The sequence below is a fragment of the Natrix helvetica genome, assembly GCF_964273705.1.
Source record: "Natrix helvetica genome assembly, chromosome: 3".
NCBI classification, from domain to species: Eukaryota; Metazoa; Chordata; class Lepidosauria; order Squamata; family Natricidae; genus Natrix; species Natrix helvetica.
Genome location: NC_138549.1, coordinates 58,158,405 through 58,184,501, shown reverse-complemented (window position 1 = coordinate 58,184,501; position 26,097 = coordinate 58,158,405). Strand labels below are relative to the sequence as shown.

Here is a 26,097-nt window from a genome sequence, read left to right as displayed (position 1 = left end):
TAGCTTCAGGAAGGTTCAAATGATATGGAGTTTAAGGGCCCCCACCTCAGTGTCTTTGTCTCTGTGACTCACCCCGCCTTCTCTCCAGCAGCTCCAATCCTAGCTTCAGGAAGGTTCAAATGATATGGAGTTTAAGGGCCCCCACCTCAGTGTCTTTGTCTCTGTGACTCACCCCGCCTTCTCTCCAGCAGCTCCAATCCTAGCTTCAGGAAGGTTCAAATGATATGGAGTTTAAGGGCCCCCACCTCAGTGTCTTTGTCTCTGTGACTCACCCCGCCTTCTCTCCAGCAGCTCCAATCCTAGCTTCAGGAAGGTTCAAATGATATGGAGTTTAAGGGCCCCCACCTCAGTGTCTTTGTCTCTGTGACTCACCCCGCCTTCTCTCCAGCAGCTCCAATCCTAGCTTCAGGAAGGTTCAAATGATATGGAGTTTAAGGGCCCCCACCTCAGTGTCTTTGTCTCTGTGACTCACCCCGCCTTCTCTCCAGCAGCTCCAATCCTAGCTTCAGGAAGGTTCAAATGATATGGAGTTTAAGGGCCCCCACCTCAGTGTCTTTGTCTCTGTGACTCACCCCGCCTTCTCTCCAGCAGCTCCAATCCTAGCTTCAGGAAGGTTCAAATGATATGGAGTTTAAGGGCCCCCACCTCAGTGTCTTTGTCTCTGTGACTCACCCCGCCTTCTCTCCAGCAGCTCCAATCCTAGCTTCAGGAAGGTTCAAATGATATGGAGTTTAAGGGCCCCCACCTCAGTGTCTTTGTCTCTGTGACTCACCCCGCCTTCTCTCCAGCAGCTCCAATCCTAGCTTCAGGAAGGTTCAAATGATATGGAGTTTAAGGGCCCCCACCTCAGTGTCTTTGTCTCGGTGACTCACCCCGCCTTCTCTCCAGCAGCTCCAATCCTAGCTTCAGGAAGGTTCAAATGATATGGAGTTTAAGGGCCCCCACCTCAGTGTCTTTGTCTCTGTGACTCACCCCGCCTTCTCTCCAGCAGCTCCAATCCTAGCTTCAGGAAGGTTCAAATGATATGGAGTTTAAGGGCCCCCACCTCAGTGTCTTTGTCTCTGTGACTCACCCCGCCTTCTCTCCAGCAGCTCCAATCCTAGCTTCAGGAAGGTTCAAATGATATGGAGTTTAAGGGCCCCCACCTCAGTGTCTTTGTCTCTGTGACTCACCCCGCCTTCTCTCCAGCAGCTCCAATCCTAGCTTCAGGAAGGTTCAAATGATATGGAGTTTAAGGGCCCCCACCTCAGTGTCTTTGTCTCTGTGACTCACCCCGCCTTCTCTCCAGCAGCTCCAATCCTAGCTTCAGGAAGGTTCAAATGATATGGAGTTTAAGGGCCCCCACCTCAGTGTCTTTGTCTCTGTGACTCACCCCGCCTTCTCTCCAGCAGCTCCAATCCTAGCTTCAGGAAGGTTCAAATGATATGGAGTTTAAGGGCCCCCACCTCAGTGTCTTTGTCTCTGTGACTCACCCCGCCTTCTCTCCAGCAGCTCCAATCCTAGCTTCAGGAAGGTTCAAATGATATGGAGTTTAAGGGCCCCCACCTCAGTGTCTTTGTCTCTGTGACTCACCCCGCCTTCTCTCCAGCAGCTCCAATCCTAGCTTCAGGAAGGTTCAAATGATATGGAGTTTAAGGGCCCCCACCTCAGTGTCTTTGTCTCTGTGACTCACCCCGCCTTCTCTCCAGCAGCTCCAATCCTAGCTTCAGGAAGGTTCAAATGATATGGAGTTTAAGGGCCCCCACCTCAGTGTCTTTGTCTCTGTGACTCACCCCGCCTTCTCTCCAGCAGCTCCAATCCTAGCTTCAGGAAGGTTCAAATGATATGGAGTTTAAGGGCCCCCACCTCAGTGTCTTTGTCTCTGTGACTCACCCCGCCTTCTCTCCAGCAGCTCCAATCCTAGCTTCAGGAAGGTTCAAATGATATGGAGTTTAAGGGCCCCCACCTCAGTGTCTTTGTCTCTGTGACTCACCCCGCCTTCTCTCCAGCAGCTCCAATCCTAGCTTCAGGAAGGTTCAAATGATATGGAGTTTAACTCTCAGAATTCTCCAGCCAGCAGAGCTGAATTATGTGAGTTGAAGTCCACAAGTTGGCAGGTTTGAAGACCTCTCCTCCATGCACTTGGGGATCCCCAAACGGAGAGGATTTCTTTCTTTCTTCCTTCTGAAGGCCCTCCCCCGCAGCCCACCTTTCCTCCCAGGAGGCTGAAGGGGGGCACCACCACCCCACACCCTATTTTGGGCCTAGCAGGCCTCCCTGAAACCTCCTGAGAGCCATAATGGAGCTTGTGGAGACTCCGGGAAGGGGTGGGGGAAGGTAAGGTTGCAAGCCTGATAGGGATGGGGGGGCAGCAAGCTCTGGGGGGGGGACTAGTGAGACTTACTTGTAGGCAGGAGGAGGCAGCTCATTTGGGGCGCAGGGCAGACAGCATGTGGCAAGCCACCCGAGAGGTGAGGATTGACTGGGTGGTGTGGGTACGCGGGGCGAGAGACCCGGGGAACCAGTTCAGGGGCATGGTAGGCCTAGGGTGTTGCTGGTTCCAGCAACCCAGGCCGCCAAATCACTACCAGTTCAGCCAAACTAGTTCGAATTGGTAGAAACCCACCACTGGTACTGAAGTTTGTATCTGGTATTGGAATATGATAAACAGCAATGTAGTTCTAAAAAGAGAATTGAGTGTCAGAGTTTAGCTACAGACTGGCAAATAAAATGGTGAGAAGCATTATTAAAACAATATATTTTATTTATTTACTTTATTAAAACAATTATAAAGTTAGTACTCTTTCTTACACAGTGTTAAGAATTTTTTGAAGGGGTCAGGTATATGCATAGATAAGCAACTAGTAAACACTGTTGATAGGACTTCTAAAAGTCAATTGTAGTTATCAGATTATAGTCATCAATTAAAAGCTTATTTTAGGGAATGGTACTTCTTTCAAGAGAATAAAAAATGGGATGATTCACGTTTTGAAGGCATTCCTTAGTAATGTGCATTAGAAGCAGTGCTTTTTACATTATTTACAAATTATAATTATAGGCAGGAGTAATATGCTAATATCTAATTACTCTATTAGTATATTTAACTTGAAATGGAAGTTTGAAGTACTCTAAAAACTACGGAAATGGGAAGAACTGAATTTTCCATTGTATTTTTACAAGTATAATGAAACATATAACATTATTTGTTTTATTAAGAAATGTATTTGTATCTTTTTAAAATAGAAATTACCTAATTATCCACAGAAATATGTAAAGTTAGTAAAACAGTTAAATCAATTATAAATTGAAACTGTTAACAGTAAAAATAATCTCTGTTTATTTTATTTTACTTTTACTTTATAGTGAAAATACAAATTTTGTATTGCATCTTGGGGAAAATGTATTAGGTCCTGAAAAAACTATATGGAAATCAGTAGATTCTTCCTAATAGAAAAATGTATACATTTTCTTATAGATTATTGATGATTCTGATATGCCTTCTGTTTTCCTAGGAATCTAAGGATCTTTTAGAGTCTCATCAGAATTTGGACAAAAATTCTACAACTGCTGATAAAATGGTACAGAAATTGCAGCAACTAATTAAAGACAAAAATGCTGCCCTGGAGGTACTTGCAGAAACTTCTAGGAAAATCTCTTGATTATTAATTTTTGTTTATGTTTGGGATAGACTTTAAGGCAGTATGCTACTTTCTATGTGGGATATAAGAATAAGATATCAACTTATTTTTTAAAATTAAGTGAGTCCTGTGTTTCTCTAATTTAGAGATGTGCAAGTCAGATTCAAAATGGAAAAAAAATACTGTTGGGGCATGATCAGTGGTGGGATTCAAAAAAGTTTACTATCAGTTCTGTGGGTGTGGCTTGGTAGGCGTGGCAGGGGAAAGATACTGTAAAATCTCCATTGCCACCACATTCCAGGTGAAGGTTAATGCAAAATCCCCATTCTCTCCTGATCAGCTAGGACTCGAGAGGCAGAGAATAGATGGGGGCAGGAACAGTCAGAGGTGATATTTACCGGTTCTCCGAACTACTCAAAATTTCCGCTACCGGTTCTCCAGAACTGGTCCGAACCTGCTGAATATCATCTCTGATGAACATATTTACTGCAACTGCCAATGACGCCTTAAAGAAGTTGCAGCTTGAATGGTACTGGTAGCTGCTTGATCCCAAGAAAATATGTATTTGCAACCTTCTCATATCAGAATGCCATGACAGTTGCAGCAAGACCCCAGTTTGAGTATTTAACTTTTTGCCTCTCGTTATTCATGCAATTCTTTCTGGGGGTGTGTGGGATTCTCTTGTAGCAAGCTATACGGCAGAAGTTCTCTGCACTTGAAGATAGAGAACAGGAACTGAACCAACTTTATTTGTCCATAAAAGATCAAGATCATGATCTGAAAGGTCTACACCAAGTTATTTCTGGCAACAAAGTTACTATCCAGGTAAATTGCCACCATAAGGGTAGTTGTTCTTGTTATTTTATAGGCCATAGTTTTCTAATAATTAGTGAGATTGAAAGTAAAATGCAGTTGTTTTTGACAACCATGTCTTGAGGGTGAATCAAAGAAGTTCACACTTAATACTTAATTTTTAGATCAGGTAAGTTGATAGACCAGTAGTTTATCTATCCTGGCATGCCTATCCTGACTGTGACATTTTGTAAGATCTCAATACTATCTAAAATTCCTTTTTACTACATATAAATTATCTAAGATTGAATAAAACTTTGTAAGTTAGGGAAGACAATCCAGTGTTCCTAGTTATTTTGGACTGAACTGCCATGAATGCCAGCCAATATAGCCAGGGGTTAGGAATAGCAGAAGTCACAGTCCCAAATAGTTGGGGCATTACATTCCCTTCTTCTACTGTAAGAAATAGAATTGGGTGGGTACAGCATGTTTGCTTCATGGATAATTTATTCTTTATCCTAATATGATTGGCTTTAAAACTATTAAAAATGGATGGAATTAATACTGTTTTGGACCTCAGGAAGTTCAGAAACAGATTTGATTTGTCTTACCTTGAGCTATTTGTTATTCATGTTTACCTTAATAGTGTTTAGAGAGCTTGCTAAAAGCCAAGGACCTGGAACTGGAGAAACTGTTAACAGCCAACCAGAACTTGCAGTGGCTGATCAAGAATATAGAAGCAAAATCTCAGAAGTGGCAATCTGAACAAGAAAGGATTATCCAGAAGCTCCATGACAGAAACAAGGAAGTAGATGTAAGACTTGTGATTCAGCTTGTTAGGAAAGAAGTTGAAGAGACAGGAATCAACAATTCAAGACTTCTGGAACAATTATGTTATCTTAAGATTTAGACCACAGTGGCTGGGATGTGTAGGATATATTATCCCATTTTGTTAAGTATATTTTGCAGTTGTGCAGATATAGTTTAGGCATTTTGTTATCTTTTTTTAGTATGCTGCTGATGGAACATTGTTATTTATTTTATTTATTTATTAGTTTGTCAAACATGTACAGGATAGCAGGTATAAGTATAAGCATGCACGTGGACAAAGGAAATGAATACAAGTAAATGGGGACAGTAGGACAGGGATGGTAGGCACACCGGTGCGCTTATGCATGCCCCCTTTACAGACCTCTTAGGAATGGGGTGAGATCCACAGTAGACAGTTTAAGGTTGAAGTTGTGAAGGTTTGCAAATGTACCAACGGAATTGGGTAGAGCATTCCAGGCAGTGACCACTCTGTTGCTGAAGTTGTGTTTTCTTCCATTAAGTTTGGAGCGGTTTACCTTGAGTTTGTATCAATTGTTTGCAAGTGTATTATGAATTATGATTGTTTGCCCATGTATTAATGTTTTCCAGCTAGGGCAGCAGCAAACTGTAGGGGATAGAAGGCTGATCTCCTCTAGGCTTATCTTTCTGTTATCTCAGATCCTTTCAGCAACACTGCTCTGCAATCTGGAGCCTGGACAGAGGGACACCATAGAAGCCCTGCACTTCCACCTTCAGCAAAAGGATCAGATCATAAAAGAATTCCTAAGGGACAAGAGCCAGCAAGTTGTAGACCCAGTAGCTGAGCTTGAGGAGTTACTTCAAGCATGGAACACTAGAGAGCAACAAAGTTATGTAAGTGGGACACTGTGAATGAGAATATCAGTCTGATCATAGAATCACAGAAGGAAAGGGTTCTTGCACATCTAGATTAGCTTCCTGCCTAGTGCTACATCTTCCTCTATAGATGGCCATCCAGACATCTTTAAACAAAATAGCCATTCTTGTTTGGATCTTAAGATCTTATTCATTGGTTGAGGAGCCTGATAGAATGAAATCACAATAAAACCAAGAATCTTGTTGATGAAATTTCACCATTATTCTATTCCTGGAATATTCAGCAGCGGTTTCCCAAGTAATCATCTGGTGGAATATCCACAGGTCCATAGTCTGGCTGTCATTCTAACAGAATCTGTTCTCGCTAAAAGGAATTTGATGTTATTTTATTTACTTTTTATAAAAATGCTGTTTTGTGAACTGAAGATTATTTTTTTTTAAACGTGGAAAAACAAGGGCTATAAAATATTGCTTTTCTTCTTTCTGTCTGCCTGAATGAAGAAGGTGGTAAATGCGTGTGATAGTGTATTTTCATCACCTCTCAAGAAAGATGCTGTGACTATGGTACCCATTCTAAATAAATTATTTTATGTTATTGATTTGATCATGAGGCATAGGTTCACGGCCGTTTCTGTGATGTAATCAAAATATATACTGATATTAAAATAAATATTTTTGGACTTTTTGCAGCTTCTCTTTCATTTTTTGTAAGTGTTTAAAATTTTGTTTTTGATTGCTGATTTTTAGTTTCCTAATGATTTTGATTTCTTTTAAAGTAGTGGTGCTCAAAAATATTTTTATATTTTTCTGTAAAATTGGGAACAAATAGTCTGGCCAATAAAGATGGGTATGTATGTAAATATACTATTGAACATTTTTATTGTGTGACCTATTTATTAATGCTTGCCTTTCTCTCTCCTGGCTTGTTGGATAATTAGATATATTCCAAGAAGATTTCACAGGTTCTCATAGAGAAGAATTCTGAGCTGCAAATCCTGAATCAGCACCTGATTAGCCAGATTCTTCATCAGAAAATGGAGTCGTATATTGTTCAGTTTGTACAACAAGAGGAGTCTATTGATGTAAGAGTATTTGGGTTTATGAGACAGCACAGATGAATATTCGGCAAACTACAGATAGCAAAATTTTTACTACCTATTGAGGGTGTAGCTTGGTGGTCATGTGACTGGATGGGCATGGCCAACTTTTAAAATGTGTTGAAACTTTCTTAACAATGCTTTTGCTTAGCAATCAAAATTTTGGGCTCAATTGTGGTCATAAGTTCTCTTTCTTTCTTTTTCTTTCTTTGTTTCTTGTGTCTCTCTCTCCCACTTTCTTTCTTTCATTCATTTTCTTTTTTATCTTTGTCTCTCTTTTTTTCTATATCTCCCTTCCTTCCTTCTTTTCTCTTTCTTTCTCTCTTTCTATCTTTGTCTCTCTTTTTTCTCTCTTCCTCCCTCCCTCCCTCCCTTTCTCTTTCTTTCTCTTTCTCTTTCTATCTTTGTCTCTCTCTTTTTTCTCTCTCTCTCCCTTCCTTCCTTCCTCTTCCTTTCTTTCTCTCTCTTTCTCTCTTTCTCTCTCTTTCCTCTCTTTTTCTCTTTCTCTCTTTGTCTCTCTCTCTTTTTAATATCTCTCTCTCCCTTCCTTCCTTCCTCCATCTTTCTTTCTCTTTCTCTTTCTATCTTTGTCTCTCTTTTTTTCTCTCTCCCTTCCTTCCTTTCTCTTTCTTTCTCTCTTACTCTTTCTCTCTGTCTCTCCCCCCACACACACACATCCCTTCCAGTTTGCGAAAGTTTCTCCGCACAACCTCCCTGCCATCCCACCAACCTGGGGATGTTGCCAGCTCTGCTGGATGGCTGCTCCTTTGCGTCCCATTTTCGGCTGCAGTTGGCTTTCTCCTGGCAATCCTTCCTGGCTGGGAGAGATCTTCCGTGGCAGCCCCACTGCTCCAGCTGTGTCTGGGCAGGCGCTGTACCCCCAGAGTGGTCACATGGCATCGGTGTGTAGGCTGCTGACCATCCCAGGGCTCGCCCGGATGTGGCCAGAGCAACAGGGCTGCCCTGGAAAGGAAGGATCACCAGGAAAAAGCCAACTGCAGCCAGCAACGGGGCACAAAGGAGTGGCTGCCTAGCAGCTACCACATCCCGTTGCAGGCACCCAGGGTGGCCTCAATGCCACACTTCCCTGCCTCCCTGCCTCCTCCATCCCAGCGCAACCTCCCCGCCCCCCCCCCCCGCCCCCGATGTTGGGACACTCCCAGCTCTGTTGGACGGCCGCTGCTTCGCGTCCTGTTGCCAGCTGCAGTTGGCTTTCTCCTGCCGATCCTTCCTGGCCAGGAGAGACCTGCTGCTCCGGCTGCATCTGGGTGGGCACTGCGCCCCCAGAGCAGTCACGTGGTGGCGGAGCACAGGTTGCTGACCATCCCAGGGCCCGCCCAGACACAGCCAGAGCAACAGAGCTTCCCTGGAGAGGGAGGATTGCCAGGAGAAAGCCAACTGCAGCCGGCAAGAAAATCTGAAAAGAAATTGCAAACGGTGTTCATGAGCCCAGCCAGCCAACCTCGCAGGTTTTCAAGCTTGTCTGGAGAGGCATTTTTTAAAAAGAAAACCTCGGAAAAGCCGCAAGATCTGGAGATAAGTGTAGTCTGTCTTTTTTGGGGGGGGATCCCCAGAACCAGGTTGCCCAGCACCCCGTCACTCTGGATCTTACAGCTTTTTCAGAGTTTTTTTTTAACTCTCCAGATGAGCTTGAAAACATCTGAGGTTGCTTCTGGAGGGGTCAGGCAGATGGGCAGCATTCCCCTTCTCTCTGGACGCCTGCAGCCTCAGACCCTGCAGCAACTTCCACAGTAAAGGCAATTAAGAATTTCTCACCCATGTGAGAAGATTTTGTTTACCGTGCAAAGGCTTACTCCAAGACTGCAGGCTCTGAGGCTGCAGGCTCCCAGGGAGGGGAGGGAAATGCTGCCCGTCTGCCCCCTCCCAAAGAAACCTCGCAGGTTTTCAAGCCACAAGATCCAGAGCCGCCAGTCTCTGGTAAGATGTGCATCTCATGGCCCGGCTCGCCCCATCCCCTGCACCACCTGCCACCCCCAAATTGCATCCCACTGTGAGTGTCCCTCAGCCATTGTGTGCAGGGAAAACTCTTGCACAGAAAAGAAAAACTTCCCAAGAATGCAAGAAGCTGTTAATTGCCACGCACTCATGAGAAATTTTTCTTTATTGTGCAAGATTTATCCCTGCACACAATGGCTGAGAGATGCTCATAGTGGGGCACAATTTGGGCTCACCCCCCACCCCAAGGCCCTCCTGACTTCTTGCCCAGCGCCCGCTCAGCCGCCCCCTCCAATCCCCTGGCTGGATCCAGCCATTCGCCGGTGACTGGAAAGCGAAGTTGTCCACTACCTGTTTGTCCAGTGCTCACTCGGATACCTCCTAGCTCCTACCCACCCCACCCCACCCCCAACATCCCCCCCACCTGGGCACAGCCACTCACCCGTTCTTTCTTCTTCTGGTTCCAAACTAAGGCCCAGTTGGTTGGTTGGTTAAAGTGCGGGTTGGATCCTAATGCTCCATCACTGGAGGCTTTTTAAAGGGAAAACTTTTTGGTGGCTGGCTGGCAAAAAAAGTTCTCAGCTATGACCGGTGCTACTGCCACTCCTGCCGGCTGGGCCAGCAAAAGAAGAGAGTGGGCAGGGCAAGCATGGTGTGGATGGGCCGAGAGAGAGAGAGAGCAGCGACCCGGCAGGTGGGGGGAGCGAGCAGGAACAGACCAGGGGACCGTACCAGTATGGGGTGTGGCCAGGCCACCACTGCTACAGGTCCGCAAACGTACGGCTGATTTCCGCTACTGGTATGCCCATACCGGGAGCAATCCACCTCTGGCTAATAAGTGTTTGATTTATGGACAGTTGAAACAGTACATTAATTCTTTGGAAATGGCATGAGCTTATCAAAAATAAAGTACACAAAACCAACTTTACAGGTAGTCCTGATTGTCAGTTCATTCAGTGATTGATCACAGTTATGATTAGGCTGGAAAAAATTAGCTTACAACTGGTTCTTGAAGTTAGCAGCGCCCCTGTGGTCAAGTGATTAAAATTTGGCTAGGCCACAGTTACAGCTACTGCCAACCATTAGCCCTTAGTAAAACAAGTATGTACATTTTTATTCTAAGGCACCAAAGCAAGAAGATTCTATCATGAATATCCCAGCCATGATTTCTAACAGAGACGACAGTAAATTCAGGAGGGATAAAGGTTAGTCCATAAACAATTTCTGAACAGTCTGATCCATCTGTTATATAATGTTTGTCTAAGATTACTTTACTTTCTCTTCAGATGATTTGCAAACAACTGCTAGACTTGAGAAGGAGCTTACTAAAGCAAAAGAGGAGCTTGAATTGTTGACACAAAAAGAAAGAGAAAACACAGTAAGTTTGAGGAATCCTGAGTTATCTATAGACAACTTTTAACACATAAAAGCAATTTACTAGTTGTACAGGTAATCCTCAAGAAATGACTGTAATTGCAGTCGCCCCTTACAGCCACAAGTGGTGATTGCTATTAAGAGAAATGATATCACTTAATGACACTCACATCCTGCTCTCCATGATGCAGCTGTTAAATGAATACATGGGTTGTTAAGCAAAGCACAGGTGCCTTAGGAGGTGAGGGAGTCCCTGGGTGGCCCAGTGCAGGCCACATGCAAGTTATATGGGTGCTGCAGCATGAGCCCAGGAAGGCCAGGGAAAGAAGCTGTAGCTACCCCAGTCTGGCCCAGCAGCACAATAAAAAGGCCCCTTGCCCAGGAAGCACAAAACACCTGGGAAGGTTCCACAGGGGGGCATGAAGCAGACATCCCCCCAGAGCAAAACACAGGGAAACCTCAGAAATGTTTGACTTTATGTGGGTGGGGGGGCTGTTTCTCACTCTTGAGTGTAAATGACTTTGGGGGCATTGCAGAGGGCATACATTTGAAACTGGATCAACTTTCAACTTTATTGGGTTCCTCACTTCTAGGAAGTGGCTTTATTCTATACTTTGGCTTTAATGTTCCATAGACAAAAATGGTTTTGTTTTTATGGAGCACTTTCTCCAAGACAGTTTATCCTACTTTTATGAGACCCATAGAGCAATGGAATTTGCAGCTCAATTTTTAGCTTGGTTAAAATAGTGTTTACTGCCTAACACCTATTCTTCCAATCAAAGGAAGATAGCTCTGGACTCTTAGACCATAGGATCCAAAATCCCATTATAAGAAAGATCATTGTACTAAATGGTTGGTCTATCACTATCAAGGGATTTAGGGATTTTAGGATACAAAATTATCTTCATTTGTTTTCTCCCATAGCTGAAACTCTCTGCTCTTAAGTCTGTGGTGGCTTCCCAAAAGGAGGAGCTTCAAGTTCAATCCTCTGATATTGAAGCTCTTACTAGAAGTACCCAGATCAAAGAAGAACTAATTAAGGTTAGATTGCTTACAACAATATTTTCAGTTTTGTCTTTCTGCAGATTTTACGGTGTTTGTAGTAGTGAGCAAATTGTATTGCTTTCCTGTTTCTTCATTTTTGCTCCAGAAAGTAGAACATTTACATTTTAATATCAATATATTATATATAGTTATAAGCAGTAGGAATTTTAATATAAAACATACCTGTTCATTTTGTCTTTATTCTCAGACCTGTGCTAGACTTTTAATTTGAAAGCTTCTTTGAAAATTAATCATATCTGTTATGTCCTAGCCTCGGAGTCGTGGCTTCGTCTCTGAGGCTCACCATTGGTTGAGACGCACATGTGTGCCAGAGCGGGAGAGTCTCTGTTCTCTGATTGGCTAACTGCAAGACTGCCTGCATATAAATTGCTGTCAAGCAGGAACTGTTCTTTATCTTGGGTTCTGAGTTGCTGTCGTGTTAGCTGTTTAATAAAGGTGTGTTAGTTGGGCCTTGCCTCACCTCAGTCATTGCCACCCATCGAATATAATAATATCATTAAAGTTTTGTTGTTGTTTTCCTCTGTCATGATGCGAACACTGAGTTTTTTTCTTTAATTGTCCAGGACATATTCTTGTTCTTTTTCAGGACTTGCAGATGCAATTGATTGATCCTGAAGAAATACCAGCAATTGAACGACTTACTCAAGAAGTTTTGATGCTTCAGGAAAAGGTAGCAAAAATGGAAGCACAGGGACAGGACACCATAGGAAACAAGAGGCAGCAGGTATGATTTAAAAGGTGTCATATGATGAATTCAAACTAGCATGACTTAAGCTTCTGTCCTGCCTTTGTTCAAAGGAAATGGGATTCTGTATACAGTGTTATTATTTTTATGGTATTGCTGAGATACACTGAGAGCCACTTTGTAATAGCAAGTAAAGTATCAGGCTAGAGATTGTGAGTGATTCCTACTTTAAGCACAAAGTCAGCTGGATGACTCTGTGCCAGTTCCCTTCTCATTCCCAGGAGGAACATCATGGCAAATGACTTTCAAAAACCTGACAAGAAAACTGCAGGAACTAGTTCAGGCAGTCACCAAAAGCCAATAGGGGACTTGTAGCAAACTTAAATGTAAGCAATAAAACCTACATTTATTGCCAATTGAAATAGACTGTTCATGTTGCAGCTACTGGTGATGTTGGAGGGCTTTATAGCAGAGAAGAAGCAGCTGAATGAAACTCTGAAAGTAGAAAAACAACTCTATTGTGATTTGGTGAAGTTTCATACTCACCCTGACAGGTGAGGAAGATTATTCCCCTTTTTTAGTTGCAAAAAAAGATTGGTATATATTACTCATTGCCTATCTAAAAAAGATTGTTGGTTCACAGTGTTGAAAAGGATTGGGGGGGGGGGGTCTGTATGCCTATAATTTCTCACTCTTTTCTTCATGTCAGTACAGTAGTGACATTGTTATAATTTGTAGGATCTATATTGTGTTCAGAACAAGTTGATACACCTTATCATAATCTTCCTTTTGTGCTTGGCCTCATCAACTCCAGACAAGAACAGATCCTTCAAGTAGAATTGGAGAAGATCCAGGCACTCCGTGGACAGCTAGAAAAGGTCCTTGGAAGAAGTGAGGAGCACCTGAGCAGGCTGGAATCATTGGACAGCATAGGAGGTGGGGAACAGGAGTGTGTGACAATCCTATCCAAGCATGCCTGCTGAGCTCTGGCCTTCCCACTGCCCCTGGTGCAGAACAGAAGCTGAACTAACATAGCAAGCTTGTGTTGACATTGAAGAGGTCGATTAGTATTTGCTGGAAATAGCATTTTTTTACAAGCTATGTGGGCATCATTCACATTCCTAATATGGGCGTGTCAGGAGAATGTAAATATGTTTCAGTTTCTTATTCCTTTTTAGTTGCACCCACTTTCATTCTCCCCTCCCTTCAATTTGGTTAAATAAAGATTATTCCTATCCCCATTTGGTGTTAATTGTTATGTGCCATATTTTATATGCATACATTATAAAGATGTGGAGAGTAGGATTTTTTTTATTTGCTGCATTTGTTTAATTGTTTTGTTTTTATTCTCCCCGTGCTTTTGTGCAAAAAAATTCCTAAAAGTCTAGAATCAGCATAATCTTATTTTAGAGTCATCTTAAAATTATGATGACAGTATTGTGAAGAAATTCCACACAAATTTGGCCTCAGCAGAAACAGAATATTTCATGTTTTTAGTTGTATTTTGTAAAAACATGCAAAAGAACAATATATGTTTTACTTTATTGGTTCTCCTTGCATAAAGAGAAAGCCTTGGTTTTCTTGCCCAAAAAAAAGTCTCCTCTCAAATAGTAAAGTTACTGGGGTTACCTAAGTTGGTGTGATACCAACCACTTTCAGAATTTTTCTGTTAGGTGAATATAATTTTTTTTGTGTTGATTTACATAATGTTCCCCTTTTTCCTAAAGTCCCTAATGAAAAAAATACATTTATAGACCATCATTGAAATTTTAAATGATAGTACATATTCGATATTGTATTATATTCAGATAGTACAGGTTTAATGTTGATAACTTATGTTGGAAAGGAATGCTACCACATATACATCTTCTCCAGGAAACAATAAGGTAACATCCCCAAAATCATTTGAAATTTCTCATAATTTTGAATATTGTCACATACAGGTTTTAAAAATCACATTAGTGCTTGAATATTTTGTTTTGAATAAGAGCATTTTTCAGTCATGTATTAGTTTATATTAGATTATGTTGTTTAAAAATATGATATTTCAAATGAAATTTATTTGCTACTGAGTATCATTAAAACTCTGTATATGTTCTGGTATATAAAGGATGTCAGAGTAAACAAATAACATAAAAGTTTGCTCCCTGTTTCGTTCACTTCATAAACAGACATCCAACATTAGATATCTTAGTATAATTATTCCCTCATTCCCCATTCAATCAATTCAAGTAAAGGAATATTAGGATTAGAAAGATATTCATTAAACCATCAGGATTGATTTAGCTGATGAAAATCTCTTTCCTTCACAAACTTTAGAATACTGAAGTCTGATAACAAAAAAAATATGCAAGGACAATCAATAAACTACCATCACTTTTCACAGGTATATAAAATGAAAAGTGGTTTTTCTGGACATAGATTGGTAGTCTCAATTAGAAAGATCTGCTGTTCTCTACTAGCTCTCCAAGGAATTTATGAGTGTACTTATTCATGGGATAATGGGGACATTTGTTACTAACTTTGAAATGGTATAAGATATTTTAAGTATGCACTATCTCTTCCATAGTGACATTACATTGTCTGAAACACTCTGCTTTCAGGCATGCAATCTAATTGTCAGTTGATTGATTTGGCCAGACTTGTGACACTCTGTCCTTTGTTGCTCGTTTTTATAAATTTTTAACATGAAATTCACTAATGTGCAATGGGGATGATCAGTGATTTGGCTTTGAAAGAGGACAATGCCTACAACTTTAAAGGTGATCATTAGAAAGTCCATAGGTAATGTGCCTGAGGAACATGTGATAATGGCCTCTAATTTGCCCTGCTTATGAAAGCATCTGATTGGCCAACACCCAGGACAGACATTTTGATATAATCCTGTAAAAGACAATTATTTTATTAGTATTTTTCAGGAAGGCATACCAGCTCACTAACATGTCTTTATGCATACCAAAATACTCCAAATCCTTTAAAGTGCTGTAACAAGAATATTCACTGATAAATTACTGAAGGCTAATGAAAGACCAGAGAAAAATAGTCATTTTTTTCAAACCAGAAGACCTACTTAGATTAAAAGATTTTTGCCATTCTTTTGTTTCAGTTATTTATGCAGCCATGCATGCTCATCTCTGACCGGCTTCTATCTGCAAATATGATATTTGGTTGGAATTAGGTCAAATAACTTACCATTTTTTTCTACCCAATTTATCTTCTGGCATGCTATTAGAACTGGAAGGGAAATTTTCATTGCCCTTTCTCTGTGAAATGAAACAGGCATTGGGTGAGGGATGAGGGTTATTGGCTCCAGAGTACAGAATGACAGAGTGAAATCTAATCTCTTTAACTGAACTCACAAGAGATGTTATATGTGTGCTAAAGTGCTTGCTCTTTTATATGTGCATTTATTTGATTCCTAGCAATATAAACTTAAGAGTCAAAACTATACAGTCATAAATTGCATTATAAATTTAGCCAGATTCTGAGTTTGGGTGTCTGGTGTCTTATTGTACATGTCCAAATAATTATCTCTGAATGCAGGGAGGTAGGGTTTTTTTCATTTTCAAATTTCCTTTTATTTATTTCTACTTGATTTCTATCCAAATCCCTTCATGGATTACTGCCTCCCCTTCATGGATTACTGCCTTGTCGTGGCGAAGGGGTTTGCGTAGCTCAATGAAGCTATGAGCTATGCCGTGCAGGGCCACCCAAGATGGACAGGTCATAGTAGAGAGCTCTGACAAAACATGATCCACTGGAGAAGGAAATGGCAACCCACTCCAGTATCTTTGCCATGAAAACCCCATGGACAGTACCAAAAGACAAAAAGATATGATGCCGGAAGATGAGCCCCTCAGGTCAGAAGGTGTCCAATATGCTACTGGGGAAGAGCAGAGGGCTAGAACTAGTAGCACCAGAAAGAGTGAAGTGGCTGGGCCAAAGTCAAAAGGATGCTCAGCTGTGGATGTATCTGATGGTGAAAGGAAAGTCCAATGCTGTAAAGATCTATGCTCCTGGAATGTAAGATCCATGAATCAAGGCAAGCTGGACGTGGTCAAACAAGAGATGACAAGACTGAACATCGACATCTTAGGAATCAGCAAACTAAAATGGACATGAATGGGTGAATTTAATTCAGATGACCATCCGGTATACTAATACAAGCAAGAATCCCTCAGAAGAAATAGACTAGCCTTCACAGTCAATAAAGAATAGGAAAAGCAATACTGGGATACACTCCCCAAAATGACAGAATGATCTCAGTTTTAATCCAAGGCAAACCATTCAACATCATAGCAGTCCAAGTCTACGCCCCAACCATTGGTGCTGAAGATGATGAAATTGACCAGTTCTATGAAGCCCTGTAGCACCCTATAGAATTAACACCAAGAAATGATGTCCTTATCATTATAAGGTATTGGAATGCTAAAGTAGGAAGCCAAAAGATAACCAGAATAACAAGCAAGTTTGGCCTTGGAGTACAAAATAAAGCAGGGCTCAACAGGCTGATAGTATTTTGTCAAGAAAATATGATGGTCATAGCAAACACTCTTTTCCAACAACCCAAGAGACAACTCTACACACATCACCAGATGGTCAACACAGAAATCAGATTGACTATGTGCTCCGCAGCTAAAGATTTCCATTTTTGGAGCTCTATACAGTCAGCAAAGCTCTATACAGTCAGTAAAAACAAGACCAGGAGCTGACTGTGGCTCAGATCATGAGCTTCTCATTGCAAACTGTAGGCTTCAATTGAAGAAAGTACGGCAAAGCACTAGGCTACTCAGGTATGAACTAAATCATATCCCTGGTGAATATACGGTAGAGGTGACACAGATTCAAGGAATTAGAACTGATAGACAGAATTCCTGAAGACTATGGATGGAGGTTCGCAACATTATACAAGAGATAGCAACTAAAACCATCCCAAGGAAAAACAAATGCAAGAAAGCAAAATGGCTGTCTGAAGAAGCTTTGCAAATAGCTGAGGAAAGAAGGGAAACGAAAGGATAGGGAGAAAGAGAAAGATACACCCAGTTGAATGCAGAATTCCAGAGAATAACTAGAAGAGATAATAATGCCTTCTTAAATGAACAGTGCAACGAAATAGAAGAAAACAATAGAATAGTTAGGACCAGATATCTCTTCAAGAAAATTGGAGATATGAAGGAAATGTTTCATGCAAAAGAGGGCATGATAAAGGACCAAAATGGCAGGGGCCTAACAGAGGCAGAAGAGATTAAGAAGAGGTTGCAAAATTATACAGAAGAACGATACAAGAATGAGCGTAACGTCCCTGATAACCAAGATAGGATGGTCACTGACCTTGAGGCAACCATCCTAGAATGTGAAGTCAAATGGGCCTTAGAAAATCTGAGCAACAATGAAGCTAGTGGAGGTGACAGTATTCCAGCTGAGCTGTTCAGAATCTTAAAAGACAATGGAGTACTACACTCAATTTACCAGCAAATTTGGAAAACTCAATAGTGGCCACAGGATTGGAAAAGGTCAGTTTACATTCCAAAGAAGGGCAATGCCAAAGAATGTTCAAACTACTACACCACTGCAATCATTTCACATGCTAGTAAAGTTATGTTCAAAATCCTACAAGCTAGGCTCCAGCAGTATGTGGATTGAGAACTACCAGAAGTACAGGCAGTATTTCAAAGAGGCAGAGGAACTAGAGATCAAATTGCCAACATACGCTGGATCATGGAGAAAGCTAGGGAGTTCCAGAAAAGCATCTACTTCTGCTTCATTGACTATGCTAAAGCTTTTGATTGCGTGGATACAACAAATTGTGGCAAGTTCTTAAAGAGATGGGAGTACCAGACCATTTTATTTGTCTCTTTAAAAACCTATATGCGGGTCAAGAAGCAACAGTGAGAACTGGACACCGAACCACTGATTGGTTCAAAATTGGGAAAGGAGTCTGGCAAGGCTGTATACTGTCACCCTGCCTATTTAACTTATATGCAGAGCACATCATGAGAAAGGCGGGGCTAGATGAATCAAAAGTTGGAATTAAGATTGCCAGGAGAAATATCAACAACCTCAGATATGCAGATGATACCACTCTAATGGCAGAAAGTGAAGAGGAACTAAAGAGCCTCTTGATGCGGATGAAGAAGGAGAGTGCAAATCTTGGCTTGAATCTCAACATTAAGAAAACTTTTATTTTCCTGGGCTCCAAGATCACCGCAGGTGGAGACTTCAGCCAAGAAATTAAAAGACACTTGCTCCTGGAAACGAAAGCTATGGTAAATCTAGGCAACTCTGATAAAAAGCAGAGACATCACTCTGCCAACAAAAGTGCATATAGTCAAGGCTATGGTTTTTTCCAGTTGCAATGTATGGCTGTGAAAGTTGGACTATAAGAAAGGCTGAGCGTCAAAGAATTGAGGCCTTTGAACTATGGTGCTGGAGTCTTCCTGCAAGTCCCTTGGACTGCAAGTTGATCAAACCAGTCAGTCCTAGAGGAGATCAACCCTGACTGCACTTTAGAAGGCCAGATCCTGAAGATGAAACTCAGATACTTTGGCCACCTAATGAGAAGGAAGGACTCACTGGATGCAGTAGGCGTGAGCTTAAATGGACTCCAGAAGATGGTAGAGGACAAGAAGGCCTGGAGGAACATTGTCCATGGAGTCGCGATGGGTCAGACACGACTTCGCAACTAACTAACAACAACATACTACTGGGGAAGTACAATAAAGGATTTATATATTTAATGTTACATATAATAATAGCAGCTAGAATTACCTATGCACAAAATTGGAAAAACGGAGTATACCTATGAATAAGATGGTAATAAAAAAATATTAGAACATGCCAAAATGGGGCATGTTAATGATGGAACTTAAAGATTAAGGAGAAACAGAATACCACTCAATATGGGACAATGTACAAATGGTTGGATAATAGGTGTAGAAAGTAGAAAAACGTAACAATGAAAGAGGATTAACAGATTAGAAATAAATACAGATACAAAGATATATATATATATTGAAATAGATCTATACTAGTCTCCCTTTATTTATTTATTTGTATTTATTTACAAATACAACACACACACACAAACACACACAAACACACACACACACACACACACACATATATATATACATATACACATATACACATATACACATATACATATGCATATACATAGCAAGCAATAGCTCCATTGGATTGTACAACTGTAAATCAAAACGCATAGAGTAACAAATGTATAGATTATAATGGTACAACCTTAGGAATAATGGATACTATTATGACATACAATACTATATACCATATTTTTCGGAGTATAAGATGCACCTTCCCCCCCCCAAAAAAAGAAAGTGAAAATCTGGGCTTATACACTGAATACAGCATTTTTGGCCTCCCGAAACCCCACCCCCGCAAATCCCATTTTTTCCAAAAATAGACATGCAGAGGGTTTGGGAGGCCTGCAAAGTGCTCCTAGGGGCTGGGGAGGGCAAAACAAATGAAAAACAGGCCATTTTTGCACATTTTACCCCCCCCCCCCGCCAACCCCCAGGAGTACTCTACAAGCCTCCCAAAGTCTATGCATGGCCTATTTTTTTGCAAAAAAAATGGGCCCACTTTTGCTCGTTTTGCCCCCCTAGCCCCCAGGAGCACTTTGCAGGCATCTCAAATGGGTGTAGGACTGTTCTCTTCGTACCCTTCGCTGCCCCTTTGTCGCCCCCAGGATGCCGCCCCCAGCCATTCACCTCTACCATTTCTCCTCTGCTGAAAGCACTCTAGCCAATGGGACCCAGCCTCTTCAGTCCCAGGTCCTTCATCAGAGGCCATTCGGCGAAATACTGTTCACCCCAGCCTTTTGTGCTCAGGAGACAGTTCACCGCCAGCCAATCAGAGGAAGGGAAGGGAGAGGGGGGGAGGGAGAAAGTGTTCTGTTTGTTTGTTTGTTTGTTTTATTGGATTTATATGCTGCCCTTCTCCCAAAGGACTCAGGGCGGCATACAGCATTAAAAAACACATATTACAAAACTTAAAAGAAAATTGGAAACTTTCCAAGAAACAAACCGAATTAATATAACACTAACATTTTAAAAATTGGATAAAATTAACAGGCCAGGCCGGCTTGCTGGAAAAGCCAACATTTTAGGGCGCGTCGGAATGACCGGAGGTCAGGGATTATGCGAAGCTCCGGGGGCAGCTCATTCCAGAGGGAAGGCGCTCCCACAGAGAAGGCTCTCCCCCTGGGGGTCACCAGCCGACACTGTCTGGCTGACAGCACCCTGAGGAGGCCAACTCTGTGGGATCGTACTGGACGGTGGGAGGCTACTGGTGGCAGTAGGTGGTCTCGCAGGTACCCTGGGCCTAAGCCATGGAGCGCTTTAAAGGTCATAATTAATACCTTGAATCGCACCCGGAAAACAACCGGCAACCAGTGCAGGCTGCCTAAAAGGGATGTAACATGGGAGTAACTAGGTACCCCCATGATAACCCGCGCGGCCACATCCTGGACCAGCTGAAGCCTCCGGGTGCTCTTCAAGGGCAGCCCCATGTAGAGAGCATTGCAGTAGTCCAGGCAAGAAAGGACAAGGGGATGAATGACTGTGCATAGAGCATCCCGATCCAGGAAGGGGCGCAACTGATGTACCAGGCGAACCTGGTAAAAGGCCCCCCTGGTCACGGCCATCAGGTGTTCTTCTAAACTAAGCCGTGTCTCCAGGAGGATTCCCAGATTGTGGACCCTCTCTGAGGGGGCTAAAAGTTCTCCCCTTTTCATCAAAGATGGAACAAGATGCACAAATCTGGATGACGGAAACCACAGCCACTTAGTCTTGGAGGGATTGAGCTTGAGCCTGTTTCTCCCCATCCAGATCCGCACAGCCTCCAGGCATCGGGACATCACGTCGAGGGCATCGTTTGGGTGGTTTCGGGTAGAGATGAAAAGTTGGGTATCATCAGCATATTGATGATACCGTACCCCAAAATCACGGATGATCTCGCCCAACGGGTTCATATATATGTTGAACAGGAGGGGTGAGGGAACCGACCCCTGGGGCACCCCACAAGTGTCGCGCCTCGGGGTCGATCCCTGCCTTCCAGTCAACACGAACTGCGACCGATCCAACAGGTAGGAGAACCACCGTAAAACGGTGCCCCCCACTCCCAACCCACTGAGTCGTCGCAGCAGGATACCATGTTTGAAAGCTGCCAAGAGGTCTATTAGGACCAGGACAGAGGAGCAGCCCCTATCCCGGCCCCGCCAGAGATAATCGACCAACGTGACCAATGCCGTCTCTGTGCTGTACCCGGGCCTGAAACCCGACTGAAACGGATCCAGGTAGACAGCTTCACCCAGATACTGGGGAAGCTGACGGGCTACCACACTCTTGACAACCTTTGCTACAAAGCGAAGATTGGAGACCGGACGATAGTTGGATAAAGAAGCTGGGTCCAGGGAAGGCTTCTTAAGGAGGGGCCTCACCACCGCCTCCTTCAAGGCGATGGGAAAGAACCCCTCTCTCAATGAAGCGTTGGTAATTGCCTGAAGCCAGCCTCGTGTCACCTCCCGGGAAGCCGAAACTAACCAAGAGGGACACGGGTCCAGCACACAAATGGCAGCACTGAGTCTCCCCATAATCCTGTCCATGCCCTTGGGGGTCACAGGGTCAAACTCATCCCAGATTGTCTTCACAAGATTTATCCCCGTCGACTCGCCCGAATATCCAGTCAGAATCCAAGCCTGTCCGGATCTGAGCGATTTTATCCTGCAGATACTGAACAAATTCTTCAGTCCTACCCTGCAAGGTGTCTTTCCCAGTTCCTTGGTTAAGTAAGGAACGGGTCACCCTAAACAGGGTGGCTGGGCAGTTATCTGCGGACGCGATAAGAGTGGGAAAATGTCACTTTTATCGCCACTAAGTAGGATTTAACATGAATTCTTACTAGTGTCAGCGTTCCAAATACCATGCATGAAATCAATCAGAGACCAAGGCAGAATCATCCTTAAAGTTCCAATTTAATCATACAGGCATGTTGGCACTTCTGTGGAATTCCAACTCTGATTCTCTCCCTGGAATTCCACCCAGTTGAAAGTTCATGATCTATCCCCACACCCCATAATCCATCACATGTTCCAATCATCATCTTCCACGCTGGCATCTACACCCCTCTGCTTCCGGTCAGGTGTCGAGGTGCAGAGACAAAAGATGACCTTGAGCTTCTAGAAAGAATCACAACAATACATTCCACAATTCTCCTCCTTTCTTTTCCCCCCTCCCAACTACTACACTAATGAAACAGCATAGGAAATTAATAGAAAGTGTGGCAGGCCAAAGATCCTAAAAGAAACATAACTACAGGCCTGATAGGCGGCCTCTCCTCAGAAGAAAAACGTTCCCTGAAAAGAGAATAACATAAAAGTTAACATATTAACATTTAACCACCTCTTCCTCCCCCAGGGGGACCCTTTGACTTATCAGGGAACTTCTCATGGAATTGTTTCACTAATTTATCTGCTTTCAGATCCCAACTTTTCACCCACGTAGCTTCAGACAAAGGGTATCCCTTCCAATGCACTAAGTACTGTAAGAGACCCCTATTCAGCCTGGAGTTTACGATTTTTTCCACCTCAGATTGTGTTTCCCCCTCTATCACTACAGGAGGAGAGAAAGCTTGGGTGGATGCTCTTAGGCTAGACCCAATTACTGGTTTCAACCAGCTACAATGAAATTCTGGGTGAATTTTCCCTAGACTTCTGGGTAGACTGAGTTGAACTGTAACTGGGTTAACTATCCTCACTATTGGGAATGGACCTAGAAATTTTTGACCCAATTCCTTACTAGGCATTCCTAATCTTATGTATTTGGTAGATACAAAAAATTTGTCCCCCACACAGAAGGGGTTTTGGAGCGAGCAATGTTTCTCAGCTTGCTTCTTGTAGGCTTCTGCCGCAACTGCTAGAGCCTTCTTCGTATTCTCCCATCCATTCTTTAGCATGTCCATCGATTCATTCAAATTTAATTTTTTAATTTAATTTAATTAGCACTTCTAGACTGCCCCCTCTCCCAAAAGGGACTCGGGGCGGTGTACAGTCCATATCAAAAACATCATACATAATAACAATTAAAAATTGTTAAATGGATAAATACATAAATAAGAGGAGGATAAAATAGACAGAACTGTAATTGCTAAATAAATAATTTAAAATATACAAAGTTTAAAACCCCAGTGTCTTATAAAATTAAGTCCCCTAAAAAACCAGTAGGAAATATATATGCGAGGAGGTAGACGTTAAGAATTATGCCAGACCAGCCAGTCGGAACAGGTGAGTCTTCAGTTTCTGCCGGAAGGAGCGGAAGTCAGTGGTGGTTCTAATGTCGGGGGGGAGGTCATTCCAGAGGGTTGGGCCCATCACAGAGAAGGCCCTACTCCTTGGTGTCGCCCGTTGGCATTGCCTAGTGGACGGCACCAGGAGAAGCCCCTCCCTGTGAGAGCGAATTGGCCGCAGGGATGTATGTGGGAGGATGCGATCCCGCAGGTAACTAGGCCCTATGCCATGGAGCGCTTTAAAGATGGTGGTCAAAACCTTGAAACGCACCCGAAAGACCACAGGTAGCCAGTGCAGCTCGCGCAGGAGCGGTGTTACGTGGGAGTACCTAGTACTCCCCATGACTGCCCGCACGGCTGCATTCTGGACTAGCTGCAGTCTTCGTGCGCGTCCCAAGGGAAGCCCCATGTAGAGAGCATTACAGTAGTCCAGGCGAGACGTCACCAGTGCATGAGTGACCGTGCGTAGGGCATCCCGGTCCAGAAGGGGGCGCAATTGGCGCACCAGGCGAACCTGGTGGAACGCCCCCCCTAGCCACGGCTGCCACATGGTCGTCCATTGACAGCCGGGCATCAAGGAGGACGCCCAAATTGCGCGCCCGTTCCACAGGGGGCTGTTGTTCGCCCCCTATGGCCAGCATTGGAGTCAGCTGACTGAACCGAGGTGCCGGTAGCCACAGCCACTCAGTCTTGGAGGGGTTGAGTTTGAGTCTGTTGTCCCCCATCCAGACCCCGACGGCTTCCAAACACCGGGACATCACTTCGACAGCCTCGCTGGGGTGATTTGGGGTTGAAACGTACAGCTGAGTATCATCAGCGTACAGATGGTATTCAACCCCAAAACCACGGATGATCTCTCCCAGCGGCTTCACATATGTGTTGAACAGGAGGGGCGAGAGGACCGACCCCTGTGGCACCCCACAAGTGAGTGACCTCAGGGTCGACCTCTGCCCCCCTGTCAACACACATTGCGACCGGTCGGAGAGGTAGGAGCCGAACCACCGTAAAACGGTGCCTCCGACTCCCATCCCCTCCAGCCGGCGCAATAGGATACCATGGTCGATGGTATCAAAAGCCGCTGAGAGGTCTAATAGGACCAGGATAGAGGAACAACCTCTATCTCTGGCCCTCCAGAGATCATCAACCAGCGCGACCAAGGCTGTCTCTGTGCTGTGTCCGGGTCGGAAGCCGGACTGGCGTGGGTCTAGATATTCGGATTCGTCAAGGTGTCGTGGAAATTGCTGTGCCACCACATTCTCAACAACCTTCGCTAAAAAGGGAAGGTTGGAGACTGGACGATAATTAGCCAGCTCCATTGGGTCCAGTGAAGGCCTCTTGAGCAAGGGCCTCACCACCGCCTCTTTCAAGGCAGTTGGTAGGAAGCCCTCATCCAATGAGGCGTTCACCAGGCCCAGAAGCCAGCCTCGTGTCACCTCCCAGGATGCCAGTACCAGCCAGGAGGGACACGGGTCCATTGAACATGTGATGGGTCGCAGCCGTCCATGCAACCTGTCCAAATCCTCAGGGGCAACAGAGTCAAACTCCTCCCAGAATGGTCTCACAAGACTCACTGTTGACGGCTCGTCCGGCCCACTGGAGGGGGCCCATCCGCTCCGGATCTGAGCGACTTTGTCCTGCAGATATTCCCCAAACTCCTCTGCTCTACCCTGCAAGGGTGCCCCCCGCGTCCCCTGTGACAGGAGAGAACGGGTCACCCTAAACAGGGCAGCAGGGCGGTTATCCGCGGACGCAATAAGAGCGGCACAATGTCTGCGTTTGGCCGCTCTCAATGCCACAAGGTAGGTCCGTAAATAGGCTCTTACCTGTGTTCGATCAGACTCGGAGCGTGAGGATCTCCACCTGCTCTCTAGACATCTCCTATGGCGCTTCATCACCCTTAGCTCCTCGGTATACCTAGGAGCTCGGGTGGATCGCTGCCGCAGGAGAGGTCGCAAAGGCGCAACCCGGTCCAAGGCCCCAGCCACCGCCGTATTCCAGGCGGCCACTAGGTCCTCCGACCGAGCGCGGGTCAGGGCTACAGGTAGTGGCCCAAGTTCCGTCTGGAACCTATCCGGTTCCATCAGGTGCTTGGGGCGGTACCAGCTTGGAGAGGCTGGCTCTGCCTCCTCGCGGTGGGGGGTAGCGGAAGGGAAGTCGAGCCGGAGACATGAGTGATCTGACCATGACAGGGGAGTAATGACTAAGTCCCCTATTCCCAGATCACTCGTCCACTGTTCAGATACAAAAATAAGGTCCAGTGTGTGACAGCCCTCATGTGTGGGGCCCTGAATTAATTGGGTCAGGCCCATGGCTGTCATGGAAGCCATGAACTCCCGAGCCACCTCAGATGCTGCTCCCGTCGACGGCAGGTTGAAGTCCCCCATGACCAAAAGCCTGGGGATCTCAACCGCCGTCTCTGAGATCAGCTCGAGGAGCTCGGGCAGGGCCGCTGATGTATAGCGAGGAGCCAAGTATACAATCAGCAGGCCCAACTGCCTCCCTGGGCCCCATTTCACACCTAGGGATTCAC

At 44.1% G+C, this 26,097-nt stretch overlaps 1 protein-coding gene across 1 annotated transcript in view; it reads left to right on the top strand.

Annotated features, from left to right (window-relative positions):
* PDE4DIP (phosphodiesterase 4D interacting protein) overlaps positions 1 to 26,097 on the top strand; it is a 356,229-nt gene that overhangs the window by 154,224 nt on the left and 175,908 nt on the right. Inside the window, exons 12-22 of the mRNA XM_081947133.1 lie at positions 3,492 to 3,605; positions 4,305 to 4,442; positions 5,056 to 5,223; positions 5,898 to 6,092; positions 7,013 to 7,156; positions 10,251 to 10,332; positions 10,414 to 10,505; positions 11,426 to 11,542; positions 12,153 to 12,290; positions 12,693 to 12,805; positions 13,066 to 13,187. Of these exons, the coding sequence (XP_081803259.1) occupies positions 3,492 to 3,605; positions 4,305 to 4,442; positions 5,056 to 5,223; positions 5,898 to 6,092; positions 7,013 to 7,156; positions 10,251 to 10,332; positions 10,414 to 10,505; positions 11,426 to 11,542; positions 12,153 to 12,290; positions 12,693 to 12,805; positions 13,066 to 13,187 (1,423 nt within the window). The remainder of the gene's footprint in view (positions 1 to 3,491; positions 3,606 to 4,304; positions 4,443 to 5,055; positions 5,224 to 5,897; positions 6,093 to 7,012; positions 7,157 to 10,250; positions 10,333 to 10,413; positions 10,506 to 11,425; positions 11,543 to 12,152; positions 12,291 to 12,692; positions 12,806 to 13,065; positions 13,188 to 26,097) is intronic.